We start from the raw sequence: 24,045 nt of genomic DNA, 5'->3' as shown, positions 1-24,045 counted from the left end.
TCAAAGTCATGGCTAGCAAAGTTTGGGCATATGGAAACGGGGCCCTCGAAATAAAATTGTAATATTCTCTCGGGCAAAGATTTCACGGGCTCGTTGCTTAAGTATATTTCTATTCAGTTGTTTTCTTGTTTATATTTACTCATTGGTAGGGCTAATACGCGCCCTTTATGCCTGCTAACAAACTTTATATGTTCTAATAACGTTTCCTAAACGTGGTGCTTAATGGTTATACGCATGGACTAAAATGCTCTTCCTATAGTAAGCACAGCTTAGCCTTAACAGATCTACATGTGGATAGTAGGCAGGCTGTACACCTGGGTGTTATGACTATCAGCAATTACACGTTTCCTTGAGAAGCCATGACGTGTGTGGATATCAACTTTGCTTTACTAGCCGGTAATGATTCACTATTTATTTACCTATAGGGAATAATGGTTGGATATTTTCATACTATATACGTGATTCTAGAAAATCTTTGTACTGTCTAGGCCCTAGTATAATCTATTATATCGAGGCAATCAGGTGAGTCTCCATAAACGTTGTTCGTGACATTCGATGATTGGTATTTAACCTGTACCTGTATTTGTTCAGGGGTTGAAGCGTTAAGGCTACTTGTTTAATCTGACGGTGATGTTGTGTAAATAAAAATACGTTTTCCGTCAACCTGATATAAGTCAATTGAGTTTGGCCGAGCGTAGGTAGGTTGCACTCGGTTGCGTATAGCGATGCCATTACCGCTCGAAGCTTGTATCTTTAGGAATTAGTAAGAAAGGGATGGAATATCTACTCGAACCGTAGCGGTTTATAGGCTTTGGTAGTCTCACGGCCACGTAATTAAACCTAATTCGAGCTACCCCTATAGTAGCTATGTGTTGCCCCTGAGTTGCGCACCGCTAAGATAGTTTCTCGAATTATAGTGATCAAACCGATATCACTATAATAATACCAACATAGATTTTAATTGTATTATAAAAGGTACTTTCAAGTCGATATCCTAAATTTGCTTGTCCTATGAGATGGTAATGGTTGCGGTACTGGTTAGTACCTAGGTGATAACGACGAAGGAGGTGGTAGAACTTTCTTAATAGACCTCAAATTGGGAGTACAAATAAAGATCCTACAGTGGTAAATACCAAAAGACGTACGTTATCGTCTAACCATCATATCATAAATTTAGCTACATAGTTTCTTAAATTGGGGGAGCTTTCCACGGTATATAAAAATTGTGCAAGTTCCAAATCCGATCTGCACATCCCTCGGGCCATATTCCACCACGTTGAAGCCCGTATCATATATTGGCTTCTACTAATATACAAGAGACACCTATAGCGTCGACAAAGGTAAGAGGAATATCAATGCATATATTATGCTTTGACTCGCTGTAATTAGGGACTGCGCACTGATGTTGTTGCTGTCCGGCAATATCATTAGCAATTAGGTATTCCACGCAGAATCCTTCAAGCTAGAGAAAATGAAAATAATTATGACTTGACTCGCTGTGATAAATTATATAACTACCTATACACATAGTAAAGTCCTCGAAAAGACTGGGCCAATAGTAATAACAGCAACGCCACATCCACATGCATATGTACAATCATAGCATCGCTATAGTAGTAAGTACATTTCACCCCTTTATTCATTATGCCGTAGATGTATTACTCTACAAGCCCAACCCCTTGAGTCATCAACTCTCTTTCTATCCAAGGGATCCGCGGACTCTATCCCGAGTCCGGTTTATGCCTCGCCGTGGTATATTTACCTAAATCGAGTGGAGTTCCGGACGCATTACTCTACACGTACATATACATATAAGTTGTCCATTCATTATCACCTAAACACCCTCCCCCCCGGTGCCTGTGTATGTCTTCTCATACCTGGTGACCCCTTCTCTCTCTAAGAGCCGAACTTTCTATTGTAAGAGCCCCTTTGAATACGCAAGAAACCAGAAAAATGGCAATAGACCTCCACCGCCGTTCCGTTTTTCATGCAAAAATATGTGCTATGGTTTATGAGATGCGTGACTATTACTTCTCCGATTTCTGTTTTGCTTCTTCCTCGTCCTCCTCGCTAACCTCCTCGTCATTATCCTCCTCGAGCTCTTCCTCGATTATCTCGGATTCCGAGAGTGCGGGGTCTTGCGCCTTGGGTGGGATCTCACCTCCGCTCATCTGCCACTCCATCAGCCGGGTGAATTCACTGTGCGGGTTTGCGCTGAGTTCCTCGTAGGATCCCACTTCGGCGACGGTGCCCTGGTTAGATAGCACGATAATCTTCTCCGAGCGCTTGATCGTAGAGAGTCGATGTGCGATCGAAATAGTTGTCCTCCGGCGGCCTTTGAGTAGTGCCGCTAGAGCTAGGTTGACTGCTGTTTCGGATTCCGCATCTAGAGCTGAAGTAGCCTCGTCTAAGATGAGAATGTCAGGATCCTTAATGAGTGCTCGTGCGATAGCGATACGCTGTTTCTGCCCGCCCGAGAGCTGTGCGCCCCTGGGACCAACTTGCGTCTCGAGACCCTGCGGGAAATCGGCAATAAACCCACAATTAGCCTTTTGCGCAGCTGTTACTATCTCTGACCTCGTAGCATTTGGTTTTCCATAGGCGATATTTTCGGCCACCGTGCCCGAAAACAGTACTGGTTCCTGGGATACCATGCCGATGCGGCGTCGTAGCGACTTCGCGTTCATCTTGGTAATGTCCATGCCATTGATCGTGATGACGCCAGAGGTAGGATTGTAGAACCTCAGTAATAAAGACGACACGGTCGATTTTCCTCCGCCTGAAGGGCCGACTATGCACACATTAGTCCCCGATGGGATCTCAAAGTTCAGGTTGTTGAAGATCATCACAGCAGGACGTGTAGGGTAGGCGAAAGAGACATTTTCGAATTTGATGGGTCCTTGTGCTGATGTGACTTTGAACCCCTTAGTTGAGGAGATGCCCGATTCCCGATCTTGAAGTTCGAAGATACGCGTAGCAGCACCGACTCCTTTCATTAGTTCTGAGTAGAAGTTGGCCACGCCGAATAACCCGCCGCCGGCCCAGAACGTGTACATAACAAAAGTAGTGAGATCTCCAGTTGTCATTATACCATCTCTCACGAGATTTCCGCCGAACCAGAGCAAAGCAATTATCGTCATGTTACCCATCCAGGATGTCCCAGAAAAGTACGACGCATCGTATATAGACTGCTTCTTCCCGAGCTCAAAGACCTTCCTGACCTGGTTGTTGTACCGACGGACCTCCTGGGCCTCACCTACAAAAGCCTGACTGGTCCTGACATTTCCTAAGCGTTCTTCCGCGATCTTGGTAAGAGTTCCTAGGTTCTGCTGCATCTTACGGCTTATCCTCCGGATGACGCGAGAGTACACGAAAGAGGCGCTACCGATGAAAGGGGCGGCGAGCAAGATAATGGCAGTGAGACTGGGGCTGATCCAGGCCATCAATGCTAGTCCCGCAACGCTGTTCACCATCGATCTTAATCCGTCTGATACGTTTTGCGTAATACTCTTGCCCACTATAATAGTGTCTGTGCCGAGCCGAGAAATCAGGTCACCGACCCTGTTCGCATCGAAAAACTCGGCATCCTGGCTATACGTCTTCCTGAAGAGCTGCGATCGTAGGCGTGTGACGACTCGCTCGCCGACGATTCGTAATAGGACGATACGTCCAAAATTAGCGCATGCGCCGAGGGTAAGAGCCAAGCCGAAAGCGCCGAAGAACTGGTAGAGTGACAGGCCGAACATTTCTGTCTCTGCTGCAGCTTTCGCGGTAGCAACATTCATGACTTTGCCGACAACCAGGGGGAGCGAGACGAAGAGAGACGAAGAGATAAGCAGCAATACCACGGCAATAATAAGATTCCTCGCCTCTGGCTTCGCGATCTTGATGAGACGCCAGATCTCGTTGAACGAGGCCGAGCTTTTCTTGCCATCTTTCCCATCATGGGAAAGACGAGCGCGTAAGTTGACCTGAGCCGCCTTCGAAGCTTTTTCACTTTTGCCGAAGCCCTCGTAGGATTGCGCAACGTCTTCCACAGTCTTAGCCGCCGTTGAAGCAACGATACTAATGTCCCTCTTTTCGTTACTCGGGATAGTCACATTAGGATTTTCTCGGCTAGACGGTTGGGACGGTTGGGTTGTAGATAGCTGTTTCAGCACACCAGTTGGCGATTTCCATGGCGAGCTCGATACCTGTATTCGTGACGTAGAAGTAACGCCGAGCCTCGGAGAAAGAGCTAGCGGCGTTTGCGATCGGATGAGGCGAGATGAGTGATAGTTCGTCTTGAAAACGGTAGGAGAGATCTGGAAGAGCGGCTGTGAAGGAAGTTCCGGAGCAATTGGTCGTCTAGGAAGCGCGCAGAGCACATGGTGTGGTAAGAGGGCAGATTGGTGTGAGAAGCTCTTTGCGATACCGACACCACGTTGCGGGAAGCTTCCCACTACAGCGCGGCCCAATGCTCCCGAAGGCATCTTATGCGCTTTATTCTCGCCGGGTCGTCATGGATCGATGTAGGTGTGTTCCCTTGCGCAGGGTTCGCACCATCGAAGCGAAGCTGACTCGAGCTTCACTGTCTTTTATTTTCACTGCGCAAGTTTCGTTGGCAACTTCGGTCGTAAAAAAAGAAAGAAACGAAAAAAAAAGTTGGGAAGAATGCCGTCATCCGTACGGAGTAATTCACTAAAACCGCTGAAGCTTCGAATTGCTTATGCATCATCTAAGTATTTGCACATAGAGTTAATCGGCACAACTCCGGTCTGTCGCGTTCCTTGCAGAGTCTAGTGCAGAGTTAGATACGAAGTACTTAGATACATAGGTACCTAAGTACATAAAAGGTATGTACCTAAGCCAGTGATTTGCGATGCTTGTAAATGAGGGAGTTTGATCAACAAACTGGGTTACTCTGAATTCTACTTTCCTATATCTAGGTACATATTAAGAAAGGGCAAGTAAGCTAGCTTCGTGAAGTACTACATGCATTACCGGGAGTGTATACGCTCGTAGAAAGGCGATATAGTCGGATTAAACCTAGGATCTCCGAGGGCTAAATCGGCGCTGACACTGTACAGTGTATGCATTATGAGTAGTTAAATAAGGAATATAATTATGTATGTATTCTACATGGGTTGTAGCCATACGCCTATACCATAAGTAGAAAAAGGACGGTGTATCCTTGGTGAACGAGAATAATAGTAAGCTCGTATGATTTTGGCATTAGAAATCAAAAAGAGCCACCCTGAAATGCAAAATTGGCATTAATATACATCGATTCGTCTCCTCTCTCTGCTCAATATCTTCAAGACATCATTTGGGGGACATGTGCAAAGTTAGCTCGAGCCATGTCTGCCAAGATTACGAACCGCTGCTGTCTCTACGAAGCATCTCGGCCACGTCCGAGTCGATGCCATCATCTTCTCCTAAGTCGGGGAAATCATTGCCATCATCGAGCTTGCGTTTCTTAGACCCGTTCATCGTAGTTGGCACCGACTTATACTGGACGCTGAGATTAGCGTGAGTGTCGGTATCCTCCACGGTGGGCGGTTGGTCGGTGGTTTCTTGGGTACTACCTGTATTGTCCGTCATGTCGGTGTTTCCCGGAAAGTCCGGTTCCATAGGTGGTGGTGTAAGTTCCTCAACCTCTGGTCTATCAGGTTCTGGGTCTGGATGGTCATTTTGGCCATGGCTGAAGTAAGGCTCGTCATCTGGAAGTCCTGCCATGATCGCTCTCTCGACCTCGGTCTTCTTATCCTCCACTTCCATTCTTCGTCTTACGAAAGTCTCTAGCTGATCTTCCTCGGATATTAGTGCATTTCTGTTGCTGTCTAGGACCTTCTGCAGAGCTGCAACAAGCTCCCGGCGAGCCTTCACACATTGGTCTACTGCTCCTTCCGCCTGGGCTAGTGTCTTGAGCAATCCGCTTAGACGGGCAGCATACACAGGGGCAGAAGGTGCAGTGCTTCCAGGGCCCAATAATTTGTCATATTCTTGATTGGCTGTGTTAACGATGGACTTTGTACCTAGAAGCAGCTTCGTCACGTTTTGCTGGGGAGTTGTTAGGGGGGCCAGTTCTGTTGGAACGGAGGCGGATCCGAATATCGAGCCACCTAGCCCGACCTTAGCAGTACCGCGGGCCTCATTGATTTCTTTGTATAATTAGTATGATATTTGTATGTCGTTAGGAAACGGAGGATTACCTTGGACGCGAGCTTCTATCGCCTCTAATATTGGCGTCTCGAAGACGGCGCGTTCTCTCCAGACGTCAACGACCCGTTTGATTCTTTGCTGTATATCGGCCGATGCGCCCTTGTAAGCGGTAGCGACAGCTTCCGCAATAATAGGAGAGAATGCGACAACGAAATCATCTCTATGACGAGCTTTCGTCTGTTGTGCAACCTCTACAAAATCGTTAGGTTTTGACGAAATAGGGGCAATTGGTATAAGCACAACGGCTTGGGGGGAATTCTATGAGTTGATAACACTTACCATTGGCAAGATAGATGAGATTCAATCGCTTGTGACTTGTAGAATCTCTAAGGCGTTGGAGCCATAGTTGCACTGTTCGATCTGCATGGCGTCTGATATCCGACAAACAAGTCAGTGATTATCTACTAGGCAGCACGGATTGCTTAATGGACATGTGCTCGAGTTTGCCTACCTATGAAACATGATCCACTGGGATACAGACACAATGCTGTCTGCCGCCTCGGAGAGGGCAGAGAGCTTGGCCAACACAGCATCGTCGGTGTAAGCCATGTTGACTTGTTGAATCGAGGGTTTGAGTAGGGGTTTGTGCTGGATTGAATGGGCTCTTCTGTGAATTGGAATGTAGTTTACTTGATGAATCAATCTACAGTTGGCTACCAGGATTCCATCTTGACGCGGGCTGAAGACGCGCAGATATTGCTTAGAGGTAGACTAGCCTACTTGCGAAATATCATGAGATAAGGGAAAGTAACTCGAGTCCAGCACAAAGCAGAAGGCAGTAAGGTTGGTAAGAACCAATTCAGACAGCTGCTTGATTCTGCTTGTTTGTTTTGTTTTGTGATATCTAGCTTAAGTAGTTGTTAGAGGTAGGATGCATAAAATGGAAGTTAGTGGAGCTATGAGCGGGAACGTACATAATACCGTCGATCTCAGATGATTGGAGCACGTGATTAGCGTTGTACACGGGCTATTTTTACCAATTACCTAATGTACCTATATCAATAGGAAGTCGCTATCCTTTTTTCTAAGGCATCAACGTCAGGTAATTCGGTACGTACCTAGGTAGGTAGTACCTGGAGCGATAAGACCTAGACAGTACGAATCACGATAATTAACGCAACTAACGCCTTGAACACACTGTGTCCTGATCCATGCATGCAACTGTAATCTGTACTTCATACAAAACGTTCGTACCTGAGGCTACAGCTTTAAGCCTTGCAAGAGTGTTAAGACTTGTTCTTGCATATCGTTAATTCTCCCAAGAATCTCTACATAACAACCTCGACGTACATTGGTGGTAGACAGAAATCACCTACAAACCCTACTTAAAAACCTATTCGCATTGCTGTTGTCAATATGGCGGACAGATTCCCGTCGCTAGACGACTTTGATTCTGGTGGTAAGTAGAGCTACCCCCTACTTTTTGTTTTTAATCTAGCAATGGGCGCTCACTCCCAATTTCTCTTCGCTAGCCCAGACCGAGATCCAAGATGTCGGTTCGCCTTCAGCCGACGATTTCCTCGCTCGAGAACGCGCTCTCCTTGGCGATGACGCCACGCAGTTTACCACGGGCAACGAGTCTGCGGCCCTTGCGGATCCCTCATCCGACGATCTTCTTGGAGGCGGCGCCGAAAGCACCCAATTCGAGAACCAATTCCCCGATATCAACACTTCCAACGAGGTTTGTAACATCTGAGCTAGCCGTAGCAAGATTTTGTCCTAATAATGACCAATGAACAGCAAGTCGCACCTGGTGGTACTATCACTGGCCCGTCCGTCAGTTACAACTCTGGCTTTAACGCTTATGTCGGAGAAGAGGAGGAACCCGAAGTGATCAAGGAGTGGCGCGAAAAGAGGGATGCCGGCAACGCCCGACGAGCCGAGCAGTTTGCCGCCCAGAAGGCCGAGACTATCAAGGAGGCTCAACAGAACATTGATGATTTCTACGAGAACTACAACAGCAAGAAAGAGAAGATGATCGCGCAGACCCGAAAGGAGGCAGAGGAATTCCTAGCCAGCCGAGACGATACCACTTCCGGCGGTACGAGCTGGGAGCGCATTGCTAAGCTGGTGGATGTGAGCGGCAAAGGCCAGAAGGGCGGTGCCAGCGGTTCGGGCAAGGAGCGCTTCCGTGAACTGCTGATGAGCCTGCGCAAGGACGAGAAGGCCCCCGGAGCCGAAGGATACTAGGCATGCCCTTAATACTGGTATATACAGGGGTGACCAGCTAATAAAAGTTACCAGCTAGTTGGCTTATTAACAGCAATTCGAGGGTGGATTACTACCAAAATAGGCTGTACTTAGAAAGCATTCATGTACGAGTAAATAGCAGGCATTGTAGAGGTTTCTTGTGCCTTGGGCGTAATGGACTGATTTACATCAATTTCTACATCAACTTCGCGACTTCTTGGATATAACAGGGTTGATTTATGAAGTCATCGAAACTAGAAGGAAACTCGTAGGGATTGTATGAACAGCCGTCTATTCTTTAGCCTGATAGGACATATGTGGTCGTCCCCGCCTCTCTCGTCTACAATGCTATTCGTCTTCTCTTTTCCTAATCTAGTTCTTGTCGAACCATGTGTTGTAGCCCAGAATCTTGCGTCCCATCATGTACATAGTGGCTGTAGTCGTTGTTAGAATTTGCCGTACTGATATCTATAATATGATGAACGAACCTCCGAAACTGCCCCAGATCAGGACCTGGTAAGGGACAAGTAGGTAGGGGCTTCGCGGGTTCTGCGTTATATTCGGTCAGTCGAAAATGGCCTCGGGCGGAATGCACATGAACAAATTAGACACATACGATCCTCCAGATTCGGATGTGCTGTCTGTAAGCTTGCTGGTAAAATCGCTGGTGTTGGGGCACCTTGTTGGGAGCGTTGATTAGACTGCACGGCTGGTTAGTATACGTCAACGAAGCTAACTTGCTCCATCGTAAAGATATTCGAATCCGCGCATGGACGGAATGAGGCCATTGAAGTTCGTATGAACCATCGCAAGGATATTGGGATGTAAGGTGCGTACGTACGACATTTTGTAGATGTTCGAGGGTCGTTCGGAAGCAGGGTTAAGGGTTACGGATCCGAGAGTGTATGAAGAGCTGTTGTCGAAAGCTTGAATTGAAGCGATTGAAGCGATTCAAGCATCGAATGATTGGATCTCGGATTAGGTAGTGCTCTAATATGACTAAGCGTTAAAACCTCGGCTAAGCTTTGTAACTAAACCCCACTCTTATTGGCTTATGTCGAAAAGTACCGAAATACCTTACCTAAGGTATCAATCCCGATCTAAGCTGCATCTTTCAAAATTCTATTTTCCTTATGCAGCTATTCACTCTCTACCTTCGGGACCCTTACTTCACCGTTTCCCCTTCTTTTTGAGGCTACTCCCGTTGGCTAAGTTGCCTAGCAGTATGTAACAGTGTGGCAGTAATGCGATTGGTGAGCAAAGCCCTTCGAGATGTGAAGCCAAAGCGTTTTGTCCTCCATCCTCGATTCCCACCTTCGCTCCAGCGCCCTCAGCTGCATGGACAGGGTATTCGGTTGTCCTCCCCGGAATCTGGAAAGAATTCACGGTACTATTTCTCAGCATCATCCTCGAACAGCTCGGAAATCCCTTTCGGTGTTCTCTTGTCGGAACTATCCGGTAAGGTCCAAGTGACGCAGAAGACGCCTACGCAGCAACAGAAGCCGAACATTCCTCCAATTCAAGAGACGAGGCTATTTGGGAAATGGAGGGCTCTGTTGACCGACCCTTATCGTCTCTCTGTCGAGTCTGACTTTGACCGGCGCGGTCCCGCCAAAGAATGGCGTAGCAAGCTGTTGGTAGACAAATTCGAAAACCGCAACGATCTTGCCTTATGGAGTGCTCTCCTGGATTACCAGAAGAGGGTCAATGGGGACCTAGGCGTTTGGGGCGTTTGGAAAGGTCTCTGGGGCCGCAAGTCGCTGTACGATGTCCAGAGTCCGCTTGCGCCTGCGTTTTGGCAAACAATGTTAGAGGCCGCAGTGAAGTCTAGGGAGAACAAATTCCTAACGAGCGTCTGGATTTACAGCGAGTGGATGTATGAGATGCATGGTGTAAAATGGCCGCAGCTCTACTCGACAGTCCTGTCGCATTTCTTGCGCACTCATCAACACCATCAAGCTCTGCAGTGGCAGCTACGATTGACTCCAAACTTTTACCCGGGCGCAAACGAGTTTGCGAGCATAATCAAGCAGTTTGCAAATGACCAAGAGCTGTACCGTACTCCTATTCTCGAGTCTCTATACATAATGAACCCCGATCATCAGCTGTATGATATCCTCGTCCCATATCTGTACGACTTGGGCGCGTCCCGGCTAGCGGCACAATGGCGACGTACCTGCATTCGACATGACGATTTACCTCTAGCACATGTTTCTGCTCGGCCTTTCCTGAGATTTCTGCAGGGATACTTCCCTCAGGCACCACTTCATCCCGAGGAATCCATCGTGGTCGACAACTTAAATTTTCAGTCGAAGGAAGATGCGGAGAAAATTGAAATATCTCGCGAATTCATGAACCGTGTGCACGGCGGGACGTTCGGTATCAGCGTCAAGAATTATAACGATCGACTAGGAGCCAAGTGGCTGGCTAGCTCCTGGGTCAGTTTGAACACTGCCATATCTACAATATCCGCCTTGGGCATTAGTGAGATTGGACCGTTGTCGTTGCAATCAATCGCGCTGAGAGAAGGAACATCAAAGGGCGTATTAAAGCGCATCGAGCAACTACGCGAGCACGGAATTTCAGTTATCGATTCTAACTATTTCAGATTGGTCCTTTATCTCGCCAAGGTCAATGACGATGAGCTTCTTCTTGATCTTCTACATAGCGACCTTCATCCGGACGTCTTCGATGATGCCGAGTTACAGTCGCATCTCGTTGTCTCTACGGCCAACTCAGAAGATTGGAGGACTCATCGGCTTATGTTAGCTACACGGCTAGCAGTAATGGATAAGTCGACTCGCCAAACAGCCAACGCACTTGCTCATACTTATATTCTACACAAAGACCGAGCAGGACTCTCGAAGCTCTTAGACGATATGAAGGCAATGGAAATTACACTCGATTCCAACCAGACAAGCCTCATTTTTGACAATCTAATCAGCGAAGCCAAGTCAACATTTCTACCTGAAGATTCACTCTACTTTTACCTGCCTATTTGCCGACAGCTTGCGGCCATGGAAATTCCAGTACCCATTTGCTGTTGGCGGAAGATACTGTTCTGTCTTACTCGACAAAGCAGAGTAGACGACCTAGAAAAACTCAGTATCGAATTAGCAGATATGTTTACTTCCTTCCAGTCTTCTCGCCCGGGTTTTGTTCCTGTACACCCGGAGGATATACCGGAACCCATGAAAAAGCCGCTATCCGGTGTTGAAAATCTCCTGGGTGTATATGTTCCTTTGGACTTACCAACCCAGACGCCCCTCCATCCGCTACGCCAGATATTCGATAATAAGTTATTAGGGACTATCGTACGCTATTCATTTTACCCCTCCCCGAAACAATCTAAGGAAATCACTCCCATGCAAAGTCATCGTCAACGGCATATAAAATTCGGTGGTGGTCGAGCTGTCAGATTGCTACGGACTCTTTACGACCGGGGCGTTCTTATTGAAAAACCACACTTAGCTGCTCTGATTAAACTGCGCCTAATCACCTTCTATGGACCTGGTTATCCAACGAGGAGAGTATGGCAAGTGGCTAGAGCGAACAATAGTCTAACGTTGAAGGAAATGAAATCTTGTCTGGATGAGGCTTGGGGAGAAGAACTCCTTCCACCGCTTGAGACGCTCCAAAAGGAGATTGAGACTCGCGGCCGTGAGGTGATGATACGAGATAGAGAATATCTACAAAGTATGGGGAAGACAATACCTCAACTCCGTATCGTGCTGTAGTATAGATTTAACGCCTATGTACATATGCAATATAGAATAAAGATACTCACAGATTTATATAGATCATAGACGAGAGGGTATACACCTTCATGAGACAGAATTAAGATTTAAATAAACTTGTCTGATACAGGATTTCGTCGGTGCCTCCCATGCCCGTGATAGGTGGCTCGACAACTCTAGTTCGAATAGCTCAGTGACCTGACCTGAGCTAAAATATGATATACCGTATTTCCTACATACCTCCCAAACGTACAACAAGCATAACCCAGAAATGCTCTCTCATCAGCCCTCGTCGCCTCCCCCATCAGTTCCTCCATCATTACTCTCCCCACCACCACCACCACCACCACCACCACCACCACCACGGCCTTTCGGTTTCAAGGCCAGGAGTATTATAGCGCCGACGATGAGCAAGACGAGTAAGAGGATAAGCTTGCGCTTAGTAGTCTTCTTCTGATATCCGGCGGCGACGACGAGTTCGCGATCAGCGCCCTTGACGTCGGTGGCCATGCGCTCGACGTTGTAGTCGATGCGGTCGAGCATCGTGCCCTGGTCGATGACCATCGTCTGCAGGTCCCGGAACAGGTCCGACAGCTCGATGATGCCCTGCGCGATGTCCTCGATTTCGCGCTCGCGCTGCAGGATCACCGCGTCGTTGGAGTGGAGCTGGCGCTGCTGTGTCGTCTGCTGTAGCGCGGACTGCGAGTATGACCTGTCGGCATCGGATTCGAGGAGAGATGGGTCCGCGGCATAGGTGTTGCTGCTGGTGCCGCCGAGGGGCGTCGAGCTGCGCTCGCCGACGGGGGATGTGGCGCCTAGGCCGGACATTCCGCGGAGCTCTGGAGTGAGTGTTAGCACTGGGGGTCTAATCGCCGGCGTTTTCGAGGGCGGAATTACTTTTTAGGTATGCGCTTTGCTTTTTCCTGAAGCCGGCGCTTGCCTCTTGCACCCGCGTCGCAAGGCTTATTTGTATGTTCTTGGCCATGGTCTCCTCGGCCCTAGTCATGGCGCCGTTCTGCTTGCCGTCGCGCACCATCTGCTCGACGCGCTGGATGCAGCGATGGCAGTCGTGGAAGGCCTTTGTAATGCTCTGTGTCAGGCGCTCGATCTCGCCTTCCTCGGCCTTCTTGGCCTCCTCGTCGTTGAAGCCGGGCAGCACGTGCTTCTGGTGTAGGCGCTCGAGGGTCTGCGACTTGCGGGCGACTTCGGCGAGTAGGTCCGAGACCTCGTCGTTGATGTCGGCCCAGCGCGGGGGTAGCAGGTCCATCTCGATGACGGCGTCGCCGTCGTCGTGGTAGTCGGCGCCCGAGAGCAGACCCTGCTGGTCCTCGGCGCTGGTGCCGCTACCGCGGGCGAATTCCGGGAAGCCATTTCTGTCGCCGCTGGGGCCGGGGCCGTATCGCGTCTTCTTGGCCGGGTGGTGGGCGTAGGATTGGCGGTAGGATATATAGCTACATTAGGTTTCGGTTGTAAGTCTTAAGCGACATCGTGGGTATATATATATATATATCTATATATATAACGAGTGGGCTAGGCTCACAGGTTGGTGCGGTCTCGCCACATGGCGGACGCGGATAGAAGGTGTTGACACCCTCACTTTGGCTATTCTGATATTGGATGGGAAAGGAAAGGAATTGGGTATGGGAGACGATACGGTAAAACTAGAAAAACGATGTTATGTTAAGCGTTTAAGCTGTTAGTAATCGGACGATAAAAGTGAGCCTCGAATCTATGTACATACTTCGTAATCCGTAGATTATTGTATATTGTACAGATTCCATTACAGCGTACATAGTAGATGCAGAGTTGCCAGCTCCCTTACAGCTGACGTAGCTCCGACCAGTCTGGCCCGTACTCTCCTTTTTGGGTTGCAGGGCTGACGAGCATTCCGCACGAGCATCCCGCATATAGATACGTGCATGTAGATTCAATATCCGGGTTTGATTGGCATTTAAACGTGCGTTAATGGTTCGGATAGATGCAAGTCAATATGTTGGCCTATTACATGTACCGAGCTGCTAAACCTCCACCGCTAACATGTCCGAATACATTAGGTAGTGTAGCATGAGCTAGGTACATTTTATAGCGCACGGTCCTTCTATGTAGTCGCACCATATGTACCTAATATGCATTTGATTATGTAGGACTTGATAGGACTTTAGGTGTATGTATAGGTAGTTTTTAATAAATTAGGTAGGCTACAAGAGACAGTAGGGATAAAAAAATAAAAATATAAAAATTTAGAACTTGCTTGGTTTAAGGTACATCTTCTCGGCTGCCTCTATCCGTTAGGTACCTTAGGTACCTTAGGTACCTACATTAGCGGGTGGGGGGGGTCTATTGACATTATGTCAGCAATGGTGTCAGTATAATTACATAATTACAGGCCCTGACACCATGTCAAGACCATGTCAACAGGTCAATACAATGTCTGCAAGGCTTGTTGTACCGATTTCATTGCAGGTACTTATAATTCAGTACTAATAGATAGCATGTCAAGGTATTTATTATGTCAGAGGTACTGTCTATTTCGCCGTAATTACCAGGCCTGTTGACGATGTCCAGGTAGCCACTATGTCCACAACGATGTCAGGAATTCAACACGATGTCAGGCCCGGGTATATACAGGTTAAATAAGGGCCTGGAGTATGCATATATACTGCAATACGGTAAACTTTAATTATTCGTAATCGTAATGACCTCGTAGTGTAATGGTAAAATACGTAGCCCGTAACATCGTAGCCTGTAATTCAACCTATTGACATAATCTTTTCAATTGACTTTTACATGTGCCTATGCCTGTGCTGTGTATATATAAGTATGTTGAAGGCCTTGCCTTAGATTACAAGGCCTTCTATTCTTTTATTTTTTATATTTTTTTATATATTAGATTACCTGGCCTGACATAGTCTCTTGGCCTGACATGGTCTTGTACGTGACATATATCGATTAGGTGACTGTGACTACCGTTGGTAACGATGCCTAAAAGGTCATTCTTTTCTAATATATCAGTATTTTAAACGCAATACAATTACGACAATATATAATCGTGTACGTACGGTAGCTATTTCAGACCTGGTTATCATTATATTTTGGATACAATCACCCCCGGGGGTGACCATATTGTACATATTAGCCAATCAGCTAGGGGACTGATTCCTGACTGTTACGTGGCCGACATTATGTCCACACCTTATCACCATTGCTGACACCATGTCAATAGACCCCCCCCACCCGCTAATGTACCTACGTACAAGTCCAAAGTGGCTTCCCCCCTTAACTTTTTAAGGAGGTACCCCCTAATAACTTCCCGTACTTCGTACAAATACAAAAAGCCCCTCCATCATCCACCTCTCCCCACTATTTTTATGGAATCCAGCCCTGCCTTGTTCCTAATATTATTGAGCCAACCCTTGACGCTTCTCAAAACCAGAGGCCCTTCTTCCTCCTTGGCAAACCTCCATCTTTTGTAGTTAACTGCGATAGCGAACAAGTGACACTCGTTCTTTTCGCTACCTTACAACTTCATCATAAACCTATACACATATATCGCATCTCGAAAACAGCTCAACCATGGTATGTCTCTTCTCAGACAGTCACCGCCAACCCAAAGACAACCCCGCCGATGAGGGGCTCTAAGGAGGTGAAAATAGGACTCGCGCTGACCTCGTCTTCTACCATCACAGGCTGATTCTCTGACCGAAGAGCAAGTCTCCGAGTTCAAGGAGGCGTTCTCCCTCTTCGTAAGTGTTTTCTAGACCTATATTACTTCTTTACTTTTCATAGCTATTGATGCTAGCTGCTGAATTGTCTCGCCTTTGATGACGTACCCGCTAATAGCTCGCATAGGACAAAGACGGTGATGGTAAGTTACTATCTCGATATTGATGGCCATATTACTTTTGCTTGAATCGATAAAAGCAACTATACCACAACTACCTCTGTCTACTTCGCCTACCTCGTGCCTCTATACCAACGAACCAAGTCAACTAACCTAAGACTGCCAGGACAAATCACAACAAAGGAGTTAGGTACCGTCATGCGATCTCTGGGTCAAAACCCCTCCGAATCTGAGCTTCAGGACATGATCAACGAAGTCGATGCCGATAACAATGGAACCATTGACTTCCCTGGTGAGTTTGTTGCTGCCTGGCGCAAAGTCGTACCACCTCGGAGCCTTACTGACGTTGGGGTCGCACAGAGTTCTTGACCATGATGGCACGCAAGATGAAGGACACCGACTCCGAGGAGGAGATTCGAGAAGCGTTCAAGGTTCGAATCTCTTAGCCACGCAAACAAATACCCAGCCGCTTATATTCAAACAGGTTTTCGATCGTGACAACAACGGCTTCATCTCTGCTGCTGAACTCCGCCACGTTATGACTTCTATTGGAGAGAAGCTCACTGATGACGAGGTTGACGAGATGATTCGCGAGGCTGACCAGGACGGTGACGGTCGCATCGACTGTAAGTGAATACCCTCCATAAACTAAAAGTTGTGTCCATACTAACTCGCACCATTAGACAACGAGTTCGTCCAGCTAATGATGCAGAAATAAAATGGAGGAAGAAAACAGGAATTTGTTAGACTTTAGCTAGCCTGTTGCCGTCATACCCACTTCTTATGTTGCGATGAGCTTTTTTCTTTCTCTCGGGGCCGTGGCCAGTGGGACGCTATTGATTGAGCTGACATTGCCGGCTCGGGTGGTGATATACACATGAATGGTGTTAGGCTGAAAGACGGGCAGGATCTCCTCCACCAACGGCTGTCTTGACTCTATATTTCCCGATAAAACAATAGCACGTCAATCTTGGTGTGACTTAACGTCCCCTCCCACACTACTATTTTGCTATCGTGAAATTTATAGGTCTCTAATCTTACGACCGGAGCCTTGTAGTTTGTCGCTTATATAACATTTTATTGACATGAGATACCGTCCTTCATCTAGTATTGCTTGTATGATGACTTCCATAACCTGAGTCGTCAACTTAGAACCCCTAAGATACGACATAGTAGCCTTAACGTAGGGGCCTCCGCATAGGCGCAAACATGGAAAGGTCAAACATAGCCAGAACTCTTTGACTTACCTAACTCTTCATGAGGCTAGGTGTTAAAGATGACAGAAAGTGCTCTCCCCAAACTATGTGCTATGTTGAACTATTCTTACGGATATGCCCACAGCACTTAGTCATGCCATACCCTTGATATAGATGTCTTCTATATTTTTGTTCATTATAACCATACAGGGTCGATGGAGCTACACTTAGAGGTGAGGCTTTGGAACGGGGCGATTTACATAAGTGTATACTTAACTACTAGATAACTCTAGAATGAAATCTACCCTATGATCGGTTGTAACAGGGTACGACAACAGTTGCTTGCCACTCTTTCTTTCCCTCTCGCTAATACTATTTACCGTATAGGTACCTAAGATACATTTCATTATCAAATTATCCTACAGCTTAGCGTACGATCTGGTGGATAGTTTACATGTGTCAGGTACCTACGAAATATTCGTACTTCTTCAATTTCAGCATAAATTACCTTGCTAACATAATAGCTAGGTACCTAGCTCAGCCCCGCGATACTGAAATAAGAAGCTCGTGAATACAACCTATACATTGAGTATATACAGTGACTTGTTAATCTAACATGAACTGCTTTTAGATATAATTACCGTCAATGCCGTTATCGCTAGTAACTCGATAGACTTGAATACACGTTTCCTAATTGACATGATAGCTGAAGTCGAAGTCTACCGGTTTAAATACGAAAACACCTTGTCAGCAAAAGCTATGAGTCTAGAACAAGCGAATAGTGAATTAACCTAGGGGTTGTAGTCAAGTTCCGAAGACTTCACTAGGTTAATAGTCTTTATCTAAAGGAGCTTGGGCCAGTGGCTATGCGGTGGAGAATGAGGATAACTTTATGTGGCTTACGGAGGCGGAAGAGCTTGACAGGGAAGCTCTGTCATGTGAACCCCTTTTTTAAATTCGAGTTTATTTTTCTTTTAATTCGGACTTTACTACCACTAAAAAAAATACCACCTAAATAGAGACTCCAACTCCTCTAACTGCGTCCCACAGACACGTAGAGAGTCCCGTTCCGCGAACCATGATATAAACCTCGCCCCGCTACTCGAATCCTTAACAGTAATAATCTATTCATCTGATGTTTAGCTACGAATTCAAGATCTCTTATCTGCTTGCCTCTAGGAAAGCTGACCTTTTCGTCAGTTCTCCGGGCTGATATTATACAATCCGTGCTCGAGCGATGTGAATATTTGCTTCTTTCCGACTGCGTTCGCTAGCTTTGAAGCCTTGTTTTAGAGTAATATACGTTAGATCTACGTCTCAATCCGATATAGTTCGCAGCTATGGGCGTTCGACGAGTCCGAATACTTCTCGCTGCGATTGCCATTTGGGTACTTGCATCTTGGTACTATAGCTGGCACCCGCCCGCCGGTTCGGGTGTTTTTAGTCATACGCGTGGTCCGGGGAATCGTCCTACGTCGGCCTCGGCTGGTTCCAGAGGCCTGAAGTGGGAAAAGCGTCCGCCTCAATACCCCGTGGAAAAACTCGCTACGCTCCCGACCAACAAGCCTTCCAAACGAATACCGCGTGTACAAGTCGCAAGACCGAAGGAGAGTGCTTCTGATAAGGAATTGCGGCTGCGAAGACTTGCTGCTATCAAGGATAGCTTCAGACACAGTTGGAATGGGTATAAGAAATTTGCATGGGGTCATGATGAGATTAAACCCCTCTCGGGGTTGCATAAAGATCCTTTTGCCGGGTGGGCAGCAACCCTCGTTGATTCCTTAGACAGTCTATGGCTCCTTGATATGAAAGAGGATTTTGAGTTTGCGGTGAAGGCTTGTGAGACAATCGATTTCACAACCACGGAGACTCGTGATATCAACATTTTCGAGACGACAATTCGATATCTTGGGGGGTTCTTAGCGGCATACGAGCTAAGTGAGATGCAATATCCAGGCCTTCTTAGAAAGGCGACCGAAGTTGCCGATCTGGTGATGTCGTGTTTCGACACGCCGAACCACATGCCCATAACGCGGTTCCCCTGGAAGGAATATGCTAGGGGTAAGCCGCAGGTAGCTCCGGGACATGCTCTGCTAGCCGAAGTCGGGTCATTAAGTCTTGAGCTCACCAAGCTATCTCAATTGACCGGTGATATGCAATACTACGATGTCGTACAAAGAATAGCCGACGGCCTAGAAAAAGATCAAAAAACGACTGTGCTACCAGGAATGTGGCCGATCATAGTGGACCCTTCAAAAACGCCTCTCAAGTCTTCCGGGGACTCGTTCACGCTCGGTGGAATGGCCGATAGTACCTTTGAGTATCTCGGAAAGCAGTACTTGTTGCTCGGAGGCGCCCTTGATCAGCCCCGCAGGATGTACGAAGGCTTCATAGATGTTGCGAAGAAGCATCTTCTCCGTCGTGCTTTAAACCCAGACAACCTCAAGCTGCTCTTCTTCGGCGACACTAGGGTTGTCTCGATGCCCGAGGGCGGCGAGCAGATTGTGAATACCCCGATAGCGCAACATTTGACATGCTTTGCAGGAGGTATGGTGGGTATGGCAGCTAAGATCTTCGACCGCCCGTCGGACCTAGCTATAGCAGAGCAGTTGACGGAGGGGTGTGTGTGGTCGTACAACCAAACTGACTCGGGTATTGGGCCCGAGCTGTTCCGCTTCATCCCTTGCGACCCGGACGTTACTAAGGACGACTGTCAGTGGAGCGAGGCGCGATGGACGGAGGCGATTAGGAAATTTTGGGGTCGCAATATGAAGGGTGATACGCTTTCTGACAAGCAGGTCAAGGACAACATCATAGAGGCGCGACGTCTGCCCCTCGGTATGGTTAATGTTGACGACCGTCGGTACTTACTGCGCCCCGAGGCCATCGAGTCCGTGTTTATGATGTGGCGCATGACAGGAGATCCCAAATACATGGAGCAGGCGTGGGCCATGTTCGAAGCCGTCGATAAGTGGACACGATCGAAGTACGCCGCGGCGGCACTAGATGACATAACTGTGAAGAAGCCGGTGCAGGTGGACAGCATGGAGAGCTTCTGGCTGGCTGAGACGCTCAAATATTTCTACTTGATATTTGGTGACTGGGACTTGGCTAACTTGGACGAATGGGTATTGAATACCGAGGCGCATCCTCTAAGGCGCGCGGATGCATGAGGGTATATGGTTAGGGTGCTCAGTATATGAAGGATGGAGGACCGGACTTGATACCCCTAGAGGAAACTATATATGGGTGGTATAAATGTTGAATGGGAATGATTTAGACCTGACTGGACTGGATTAGGGGACTGATAGAACTGCAATTTTGCGATGACTTCCAAGGTTGTCTAGATTACTATTTGGCTAAGAGGTAGAGAAGTGAGAAGTGAGATATGCGGTATTGCTATGCATTTCCAAATACAAGAGGTTATGAATAGTAACAGCGTCAGTTATAGTGTATTAGATTCGCCTTTAAAGATTAATATGCTTTAAAATTGGTTAAATATTGGAATTCGACCTGTGATAAATTCATCAAATACATCAAATAGATGTCACGGTTCTTATTAAACCTCCCGAAAATCGCCTATCTTTCATATACGTATTGTACCAAGGTACTTCGAATATGTAGGGTCCCTTTTCGACGCACAGCATTTCCCGGCGGGACCCGAATTCATCAGACGATTTGCTGTTACAGCAGCCCTTGTCCTAGTATATAAAAGTTCGACCTGATCCGTTTGACGTCTGCATTGATTTTTTTTTTTAATTTTACTCATTCTTAGCCGCACAGACAAAAACTTTCAATCTTCCACAACAGAAGATTAATCAACCTCGTCGAACGAAAATCGCGCGTCAGTTTTCGCCTCGGGCGGCCGAGGTTGAATTATTCGCAATTCAACATTTTTTTTGCAAGCTTGCTACTTGTCCTTCTCCACTTACGGTCAGCTTACGCTACGTAGGTACCTGGGCTAGTTAGTTAGGTACCCATTGTCTTGTCTATTTCGTGTAGACAAATCACAATGGCGGATTTGAGCGCGTGTTGGGTTGCCGGAGTTGGCACCCTTTTTTTGATTTGAGTCGGCGTGGCGTGGGCTTGGGTTATTTGCCTTATCTCATCTACCGCTCTTCGCATTTCGGCTCTTCGCCACACGAAGCTAAGCTCGTTCGTCATAGTGTGCTCATTCTTGGAGTCGAGGGATAAAGGTGGTAGGTACCGCCTAGGTAGGTAGACTAGTGGTTATTTACCGCGTTCTCACCGCTAAAAGCTTGGAGTTGGAAATGTTGGCAATGGCAATGGTAATTAATGGTAATGGTAATGTCGTGACTACCTTATGTTTTATTTAATTCCCGCTCAATAGTCTTGTTAGTGCTTGCACATTCTGCAAATCTACGTCTTTACGTCACATCCCTACAAAGACTTTATTCCTCAATTCTACCTACCTAATCTTACATAATTGTACTACATTTTATGAGACACGGTGCTTGTAGCTCTTGCTTACAAGTAATTAAAAGTTCAAATCAATAAGCTTGATCACAGGTAAGCTTCATATTTAATTATTTACTAACTCGTGTGTAAATAGAGGCCAGCAACGTCGAGAATAACATATTCTCTGACTCTGGTACTCCAGGAGTGGGGGACCGTATAAATATCCTACTTCTCTCCCTTGCGCATCGCAACTTATATTCTGCGCCTTATCTAATTCCTCACCTACAGATAGGAGTAATTGGCATCTCCGGTTGTATGTCCGAGCTCTCTTAAGGCTATGGCATCTGACATCTCGCCTTCTGCGGCCTCGCGCTCGCATTTAAGCGATTACCAGCACGGGCAAGCTTCTAGCTCGCGGTCCTCGGTCCACACACCTGTATCACAGTCTCACTCCCGTATCCCTCACCACAATGCCACAAGCACAGGTGTAGAAGCCATGGACGAGAACGGTGACCACCCTGTAGCTCGCCACCCAGCTAGTACAGCTGCAGATATCGAGTCGCAGACCGGTCCCAACCGCTATGGCGGCAGTGACCCTTATAACTTGTCCTCGGCTTTCAAGACGCCAGAGCAGCTAGACGAGATCAAAGCTAACACCGCTCGCAAGCGTACGGGCGCTGTTAGCTCAAGTATCGAACAGCTCACGTCTACCCTCCGAGCACGAAGGGTCCAGACATTCTACCACAAGCAGAATGACACGATCAAGCAAATGCTCAAATCGGTGGAGGAGCACTCCACCGAAGCCCAGAACGAGGCCGGTGACGACAACCTACGGGTTAAGATTGCCGTCATAGGCTCCTTCGTGGCCAATGTGTTCTTGGCTGCACTGCAGATCTACGGCGCCGTGTCTTCCGGCTCTCTATCTCTCTTCACCACCATGGCCGACGCCGTCTTCGACCCTTTGAGCAACCTCACCCTAATCCTTGTCCAGCAGTCCATGAAACGGGTGGATCCTAACAGGTTCCCGTCCGGTAAGGCACGCCTAGAGACGGTAGGAAACATCGCGTTCTGCTTCATGATGACGGCCGTGTCTGCCATCCTGATCGCCTTTTCGTGTCAGGACATCTCGAACCGCCGAGGCACGACGGCCGAAGTTAATAGCTTCCACCTGCCCTCGGTGATCGCGGTGTGTGTGGCTTTTGCTACGAAATTCGGCCTGTTTATGTACTGCTGGGGCATTAAGGACAAGTACAGCCAGGTGAATATTCTCTGGCAGGACCACCGCAACGACCTCCTAATCAACGGCTTCGGTGTGCTCACCTCCGTCGGCGGATCGAAGCTAGCATGGTGGCTTGACCCTATGGGGGCGATCATCATCTCGCTGATCATCAGCGGCGCGTGGCTGCACCAGGCGTTCGAGGAGTTCATGACGTTAGTGGGGCGCGCGGCCGATATCGACGTCCACCGCCTCATCACGTACGTATGTCTGACGTACTCTGACGCTATCCTCGGCATCGATACCGTCCGCGTCTACCACTCCGGCCCCAAGCTCATCGCCGAGATCGACATCGTCATGGACCCCGACGACCCTCTCCGCACCACTCATGATGTTTCAGAGGGTCTGCAGACCGAGCTCGAGAAGCTCCCGAATATCGAGCGCGCTTATGTTCATGTTGACTACGAGACTACGCATAAGCCGGAGCATAGCTTCCGCAAGGATCTATGATCGTATGTGTTGTGAGGTGGCATGGTATCTTACCTAGGCGTCCGGGACAAGATTGGTTACCGGCGATATTCATATAGCGCGAGGGTGGTTAGTTATGAGGCATTTGAGCATATGGTGAACCGTCATGGCGTTTTACGTAGAGGAGTGGGAAATGAACGCGGGAAAGAATAGAAGTCGTCCCGGGAAAGATATGGGCGTAGGCTTATAAACGTAGTAGTAATATTTATTAAGCCCATAGGCCTTCACTTCTGGTAGTAGAACACGCTGGCGAGAGTGATATGCTGGCAGCTCGTATTGGAATCAAACGGCGGGATTTCGGCTTCAGGGGTGTATCACAATTGGTTTGTAGTGTTTCGGGCGAGGTTTCTGCTCGGGCTTTTCATAAACTTAATTTCAAATATCCAACACGCCTTAGAGTATTCCTAGACGTCTATATGTTCAAGCTTGCCCTGTGTGTGTGTTATTATTCCAGGCGAGTGTGGTATTATGAGCTCCGGAGACCTATGATTAAAGGGGTCGATATTACTCGCGATACTTGATGGTAGATAGAGGTCATTTAATAAGTAATACGAGGCTAAGTTACCAATTTCTATCCTATAGGAATCCCATCCTAGTCCTTTTCCCTACCTTAATATAATAGGCCCCTTTGACCAAGATAAATTGCGAGCAGGTTACATGAACGCAGACACGTCATCATCAATAAGTGTAGTTCCAAACCAATCAACATGTATC

At 47.5% G+C, this 24,045-nt stretch overlaps 9 protein-coding genes across 9 annotated transcripts; 5 read left to right on the top strand and 4 right to left on the bottom strand.

Annotated features, from left to right (window-relative positions):
- Positions 1-1,484: 1,484 nt before the first annotated feature.
- F4817DRAFT_333447 (P-loop containing nucleoside triphosphate hydrolase protein) lies at positions 1,485-4,681 on the bottom strand. The gene has a single exon (XM_049302765.1). It carries the CDS (start codon positions 4,470-4,472, stop codon positions 2,028-2,030), a length of 2,445 nt encoding a protein of 814 aa, XP_049160343.1. The 5' UTR covers positions 4,473-4,681; the 3' UTR covers positions 1,485-2,027.
- Positions 4,682-5,056: 375 nt separating this feature from the next.
- On the bottom strand, positions 5,057-7,079 carry F4817DRAFT_333446 (DUF618-domain-containing protein). The gene is made up of 4 exons (XM_049302764.1): positions 6,656-7,079; positions 6,484-6,575; positions 6,195-6,395; positions 5,057-6,143 (listed from the first exon to the last, which is right to left on the bottom strand). The coding sequence occupies exons 1-4, from the start codon at positions 6,751-6,753 to the stop codon at positions 5,353-5,355; spliced, it is 1,182 nt and encodes a 393-aa protein (XP_049160342.1). The 5' UTR covers positions 6,754-7,079; the 3' UTR covers positions 5,057-5,352.
- A 481-nt stretch (positions 7,080-7,560) lies between these two features.
- On the top strand, positions 7,561-8,394 carry F4817DRAFT_314571 (clathrin light chain; the record flags this gene model as incomplete). Its single annotated transcript, XM_049300421.1, has 3 exons — positions 7,561-7,603; positions 7,677-7,885; positions 7,945-8,394. 3 exons carry the CDS (start codon positions 7,561-7,563, stop codon positions 8,392-8,394), a joined length of 702 nt encoding a protein of 233 aa, XP_049160341.1.
- A 372-nt stretch (positions 8,395-8,766) lies between these two features.
- F4817DRAFT_314570 (uncharacterized protein) lies at positions 8,767-9,240 on the bottom strand (the record flags this gene model as incomplete). The annotated part of the gene is made up of 4 exons (XM_049300420.1): positions 8,767-8,828; positions 8,883-8,943; positions 9,011-9,095; positions 9,236-9,240. The coding sequence occupies 4 exons, from the start codon at positions 9,238-9,240 to the stop codon at positions 8,767-8,769; spliced, it is 213 nt and encodes a 70-aa protein (XP_049160340.1).
- Positions 9,241-9,513: 273 nt separating this feature from the next.
- On the top strand, positions 9,514-12,496 carry F4817DRAFT_333440 (uncharacterized protein). The gene has a single exon (XM_049302763.1). It carries the CDS (start codon positions 9,639-9,641, stop codon positions 12,129-12,131), a length of 2,493 nt encoding a protein of 830 aa, XP_049160339.1. The 5' UTR covers positions 9,514-9,638; the 3' UTR covers positions 12,132-12,496.
- On the bottom strand, positions 12,273-13,802 carry F4817DRAFT_60009 (t-SNARE). The gene is made up of 3 exons (XM_049307674.1): positions 13,672-13,802; positions 13,029-13,582; positions 12,273-12,970 (listed from the first exon to the last, which is right to left on the bottom strand). Exons 1-3 carry the CDS (start codon positions 13,692-13,694, stop codon positions 12,414-12,416), a joined length of 1,134 nt encoding a protein of 377 aa, XP_049160338.1. The 5' UTR covers positions 13,695-13,802; the 3' UTR covers positions 12,273-12,413.
- A 1,639-nt stretch (positions 13,803-15,441) lies between these two features.
- F4817DRAFT_333437 (calmodulin) lies at positions 15,442-17,075 on the top strand. Its single transcript, XM_049302762.1, has 7 exons — positions 15,442-15,707; positions 15,818-15,874; positions 15,981-15,996; positions 16,139-16,264; positions 16,333-16,403; positions 16,457-16,598; positions 16,656-17,075. The coding sequence occupies exons 1-7, from the start codon at positions 15,705-15,707 to the stop codon at positions 16,688-16,690; spliced, it is 450 nt and encodes a 149-aa protein (XP_049160337.1). The 5' UTR covers positions 15,442-15,704; the 3' UTR covers positions 16,691-17,075.
- Positions 17,076-18,118: 1,043 nt separating this feature from the next.
- On the top strand, positions 18,119-20,667 carry F4817DRAFT_333435 (glycoside hydrolase family 47 protein). The gene has a single exon (XM_049302761.1). The coding sequence runs from the start codon at positions 18,509-18,511 to the stop codon at positions 20,339-20,341; it is 1,833 nt and encodes a 610-aa protein (XP_049160336.1). The 5' UTR covers positions 18,119-18,508; the 3' UTR covers positions 20,342-20,667.
- A 1,416-nt stretch (positions 20,668-22,083) lies between these two features.
- Positions 22,084-23,313, top strand: F4817DRAFT_357853 (uncharacterized protein; the record flags this gene model as incomplete). The annotated part of the gene is made up of 1 exon (XM_049305961.1): positions 22,084-23,313. The coding sequence occupies one exon, from the start codon at positions 22,084-22,086 to the stop codon at positions 23,311-23,313; it is 1,230 nt and encodes a 409-aa protein (XP_049160335.1).
- Between the last annotated feature and the right edge of the window lie 732 nt (positions 23,314-24,045).

The sequence above is a fragment of the Daldinia loculata genome, assembly GCF_022478755.1.
Source record: "Daldinia loculata strain CBS 113971 unplaced genomic scaffold F4817scaffold_16, whole genome shotgun sequence".
Classification (NCBI taxonomy): domain Eukaryota; kingdom Fungi; phylum Ascomycota; class Sordariomycetes; order Xylariales; family Hypoxylaceae; genus Daldinia; species Daldinia loculata.
Note: the sequence above shows the minus strand (reverse complement) of the source record. Positions and strands in the feature narration are given on the sequence as shown.

Bases quoted from the DNA above. Each gene is read 5' to 3' on its own strand.
- F4817DRAFT_333447 (XM_049302765.1), bottom strand. From the start codon at position 4,472: ATGCCTTCGGGAGCATTGGGCCGCGCTGTAGTGGGAAGCTTCCCGCAA.
- F4817DRAFT_333446 (XM_049302764.1), bottom strand. From the start codon at position 6,753: ATGGCTTACACCGACGATGCTGTGTTGGCCAAGCTCTCTGCCCTCTCC. The intron at 6,576-6,655 runs GTAGGCAAACTC...GTCGGATATCAG, and splicing joins CAGTGGATCATGTTTCATAG to ACGCCATGCAGATCGAACAG. The intron at 6,144-6,194 runs GTAATCCTCCGT...AATTATACAAAG, and splicing joins GATAGAAGCTCGCGTCCAAG to AAATCAATGAGGCCCGCGGT.
- F4817DRAFT_333440 (XM_049302763.1), top strand. From the start codon at position 9,639: ATGCGATTGGTGAGCAAAGCCCTTCGAGATGTGAAGCCAAAGCGTTTT.
- F4817DRAFT_60009 (XM_049307674.1), bottom strand. From the start codon at position 13,694: ATGTGGCGAGACCGCACCAACCT. The intron at 13,583-13,671 runs GTGAGCCTAGCC...AACCTAATGTAG, and splicing joins TGGCGAGACCGCACCAACCT to CTATATATCCTACCGCCAAT. The intron at 12,971-13,028 runs GTAATTCCGCCC...CACTCACTCCAG, and splicing joins GCAAAGCGCATACCTAAAAA to AGCTCCGCGGAATGTCCGGC.
- F4817DRAFT_333437 (XM_049302762.1), top strand. The intron at 16,404-16,456 runs GTTCGAATCTCT...ATATTCAAACAG, and splicing joins AGATTCGAGAAGCGTTCAAG to GTTTTCGATCGTGACAACAA. The intron at 16,599-16,655 runs GTAAGTGAATAC...TCGCACCATTAG, and splicing joins CGGTGACGGTCGCATCGACT to ACAACGAGTTCGTCCAGCTA.
- F4817DRAFT_333435 (XM_049302761.1), top strand. From the start codon at position 18,509: ATGGGCGTTCGACGAGTCCGAATACTTCTCGCTGCGATTGCCATTTGG.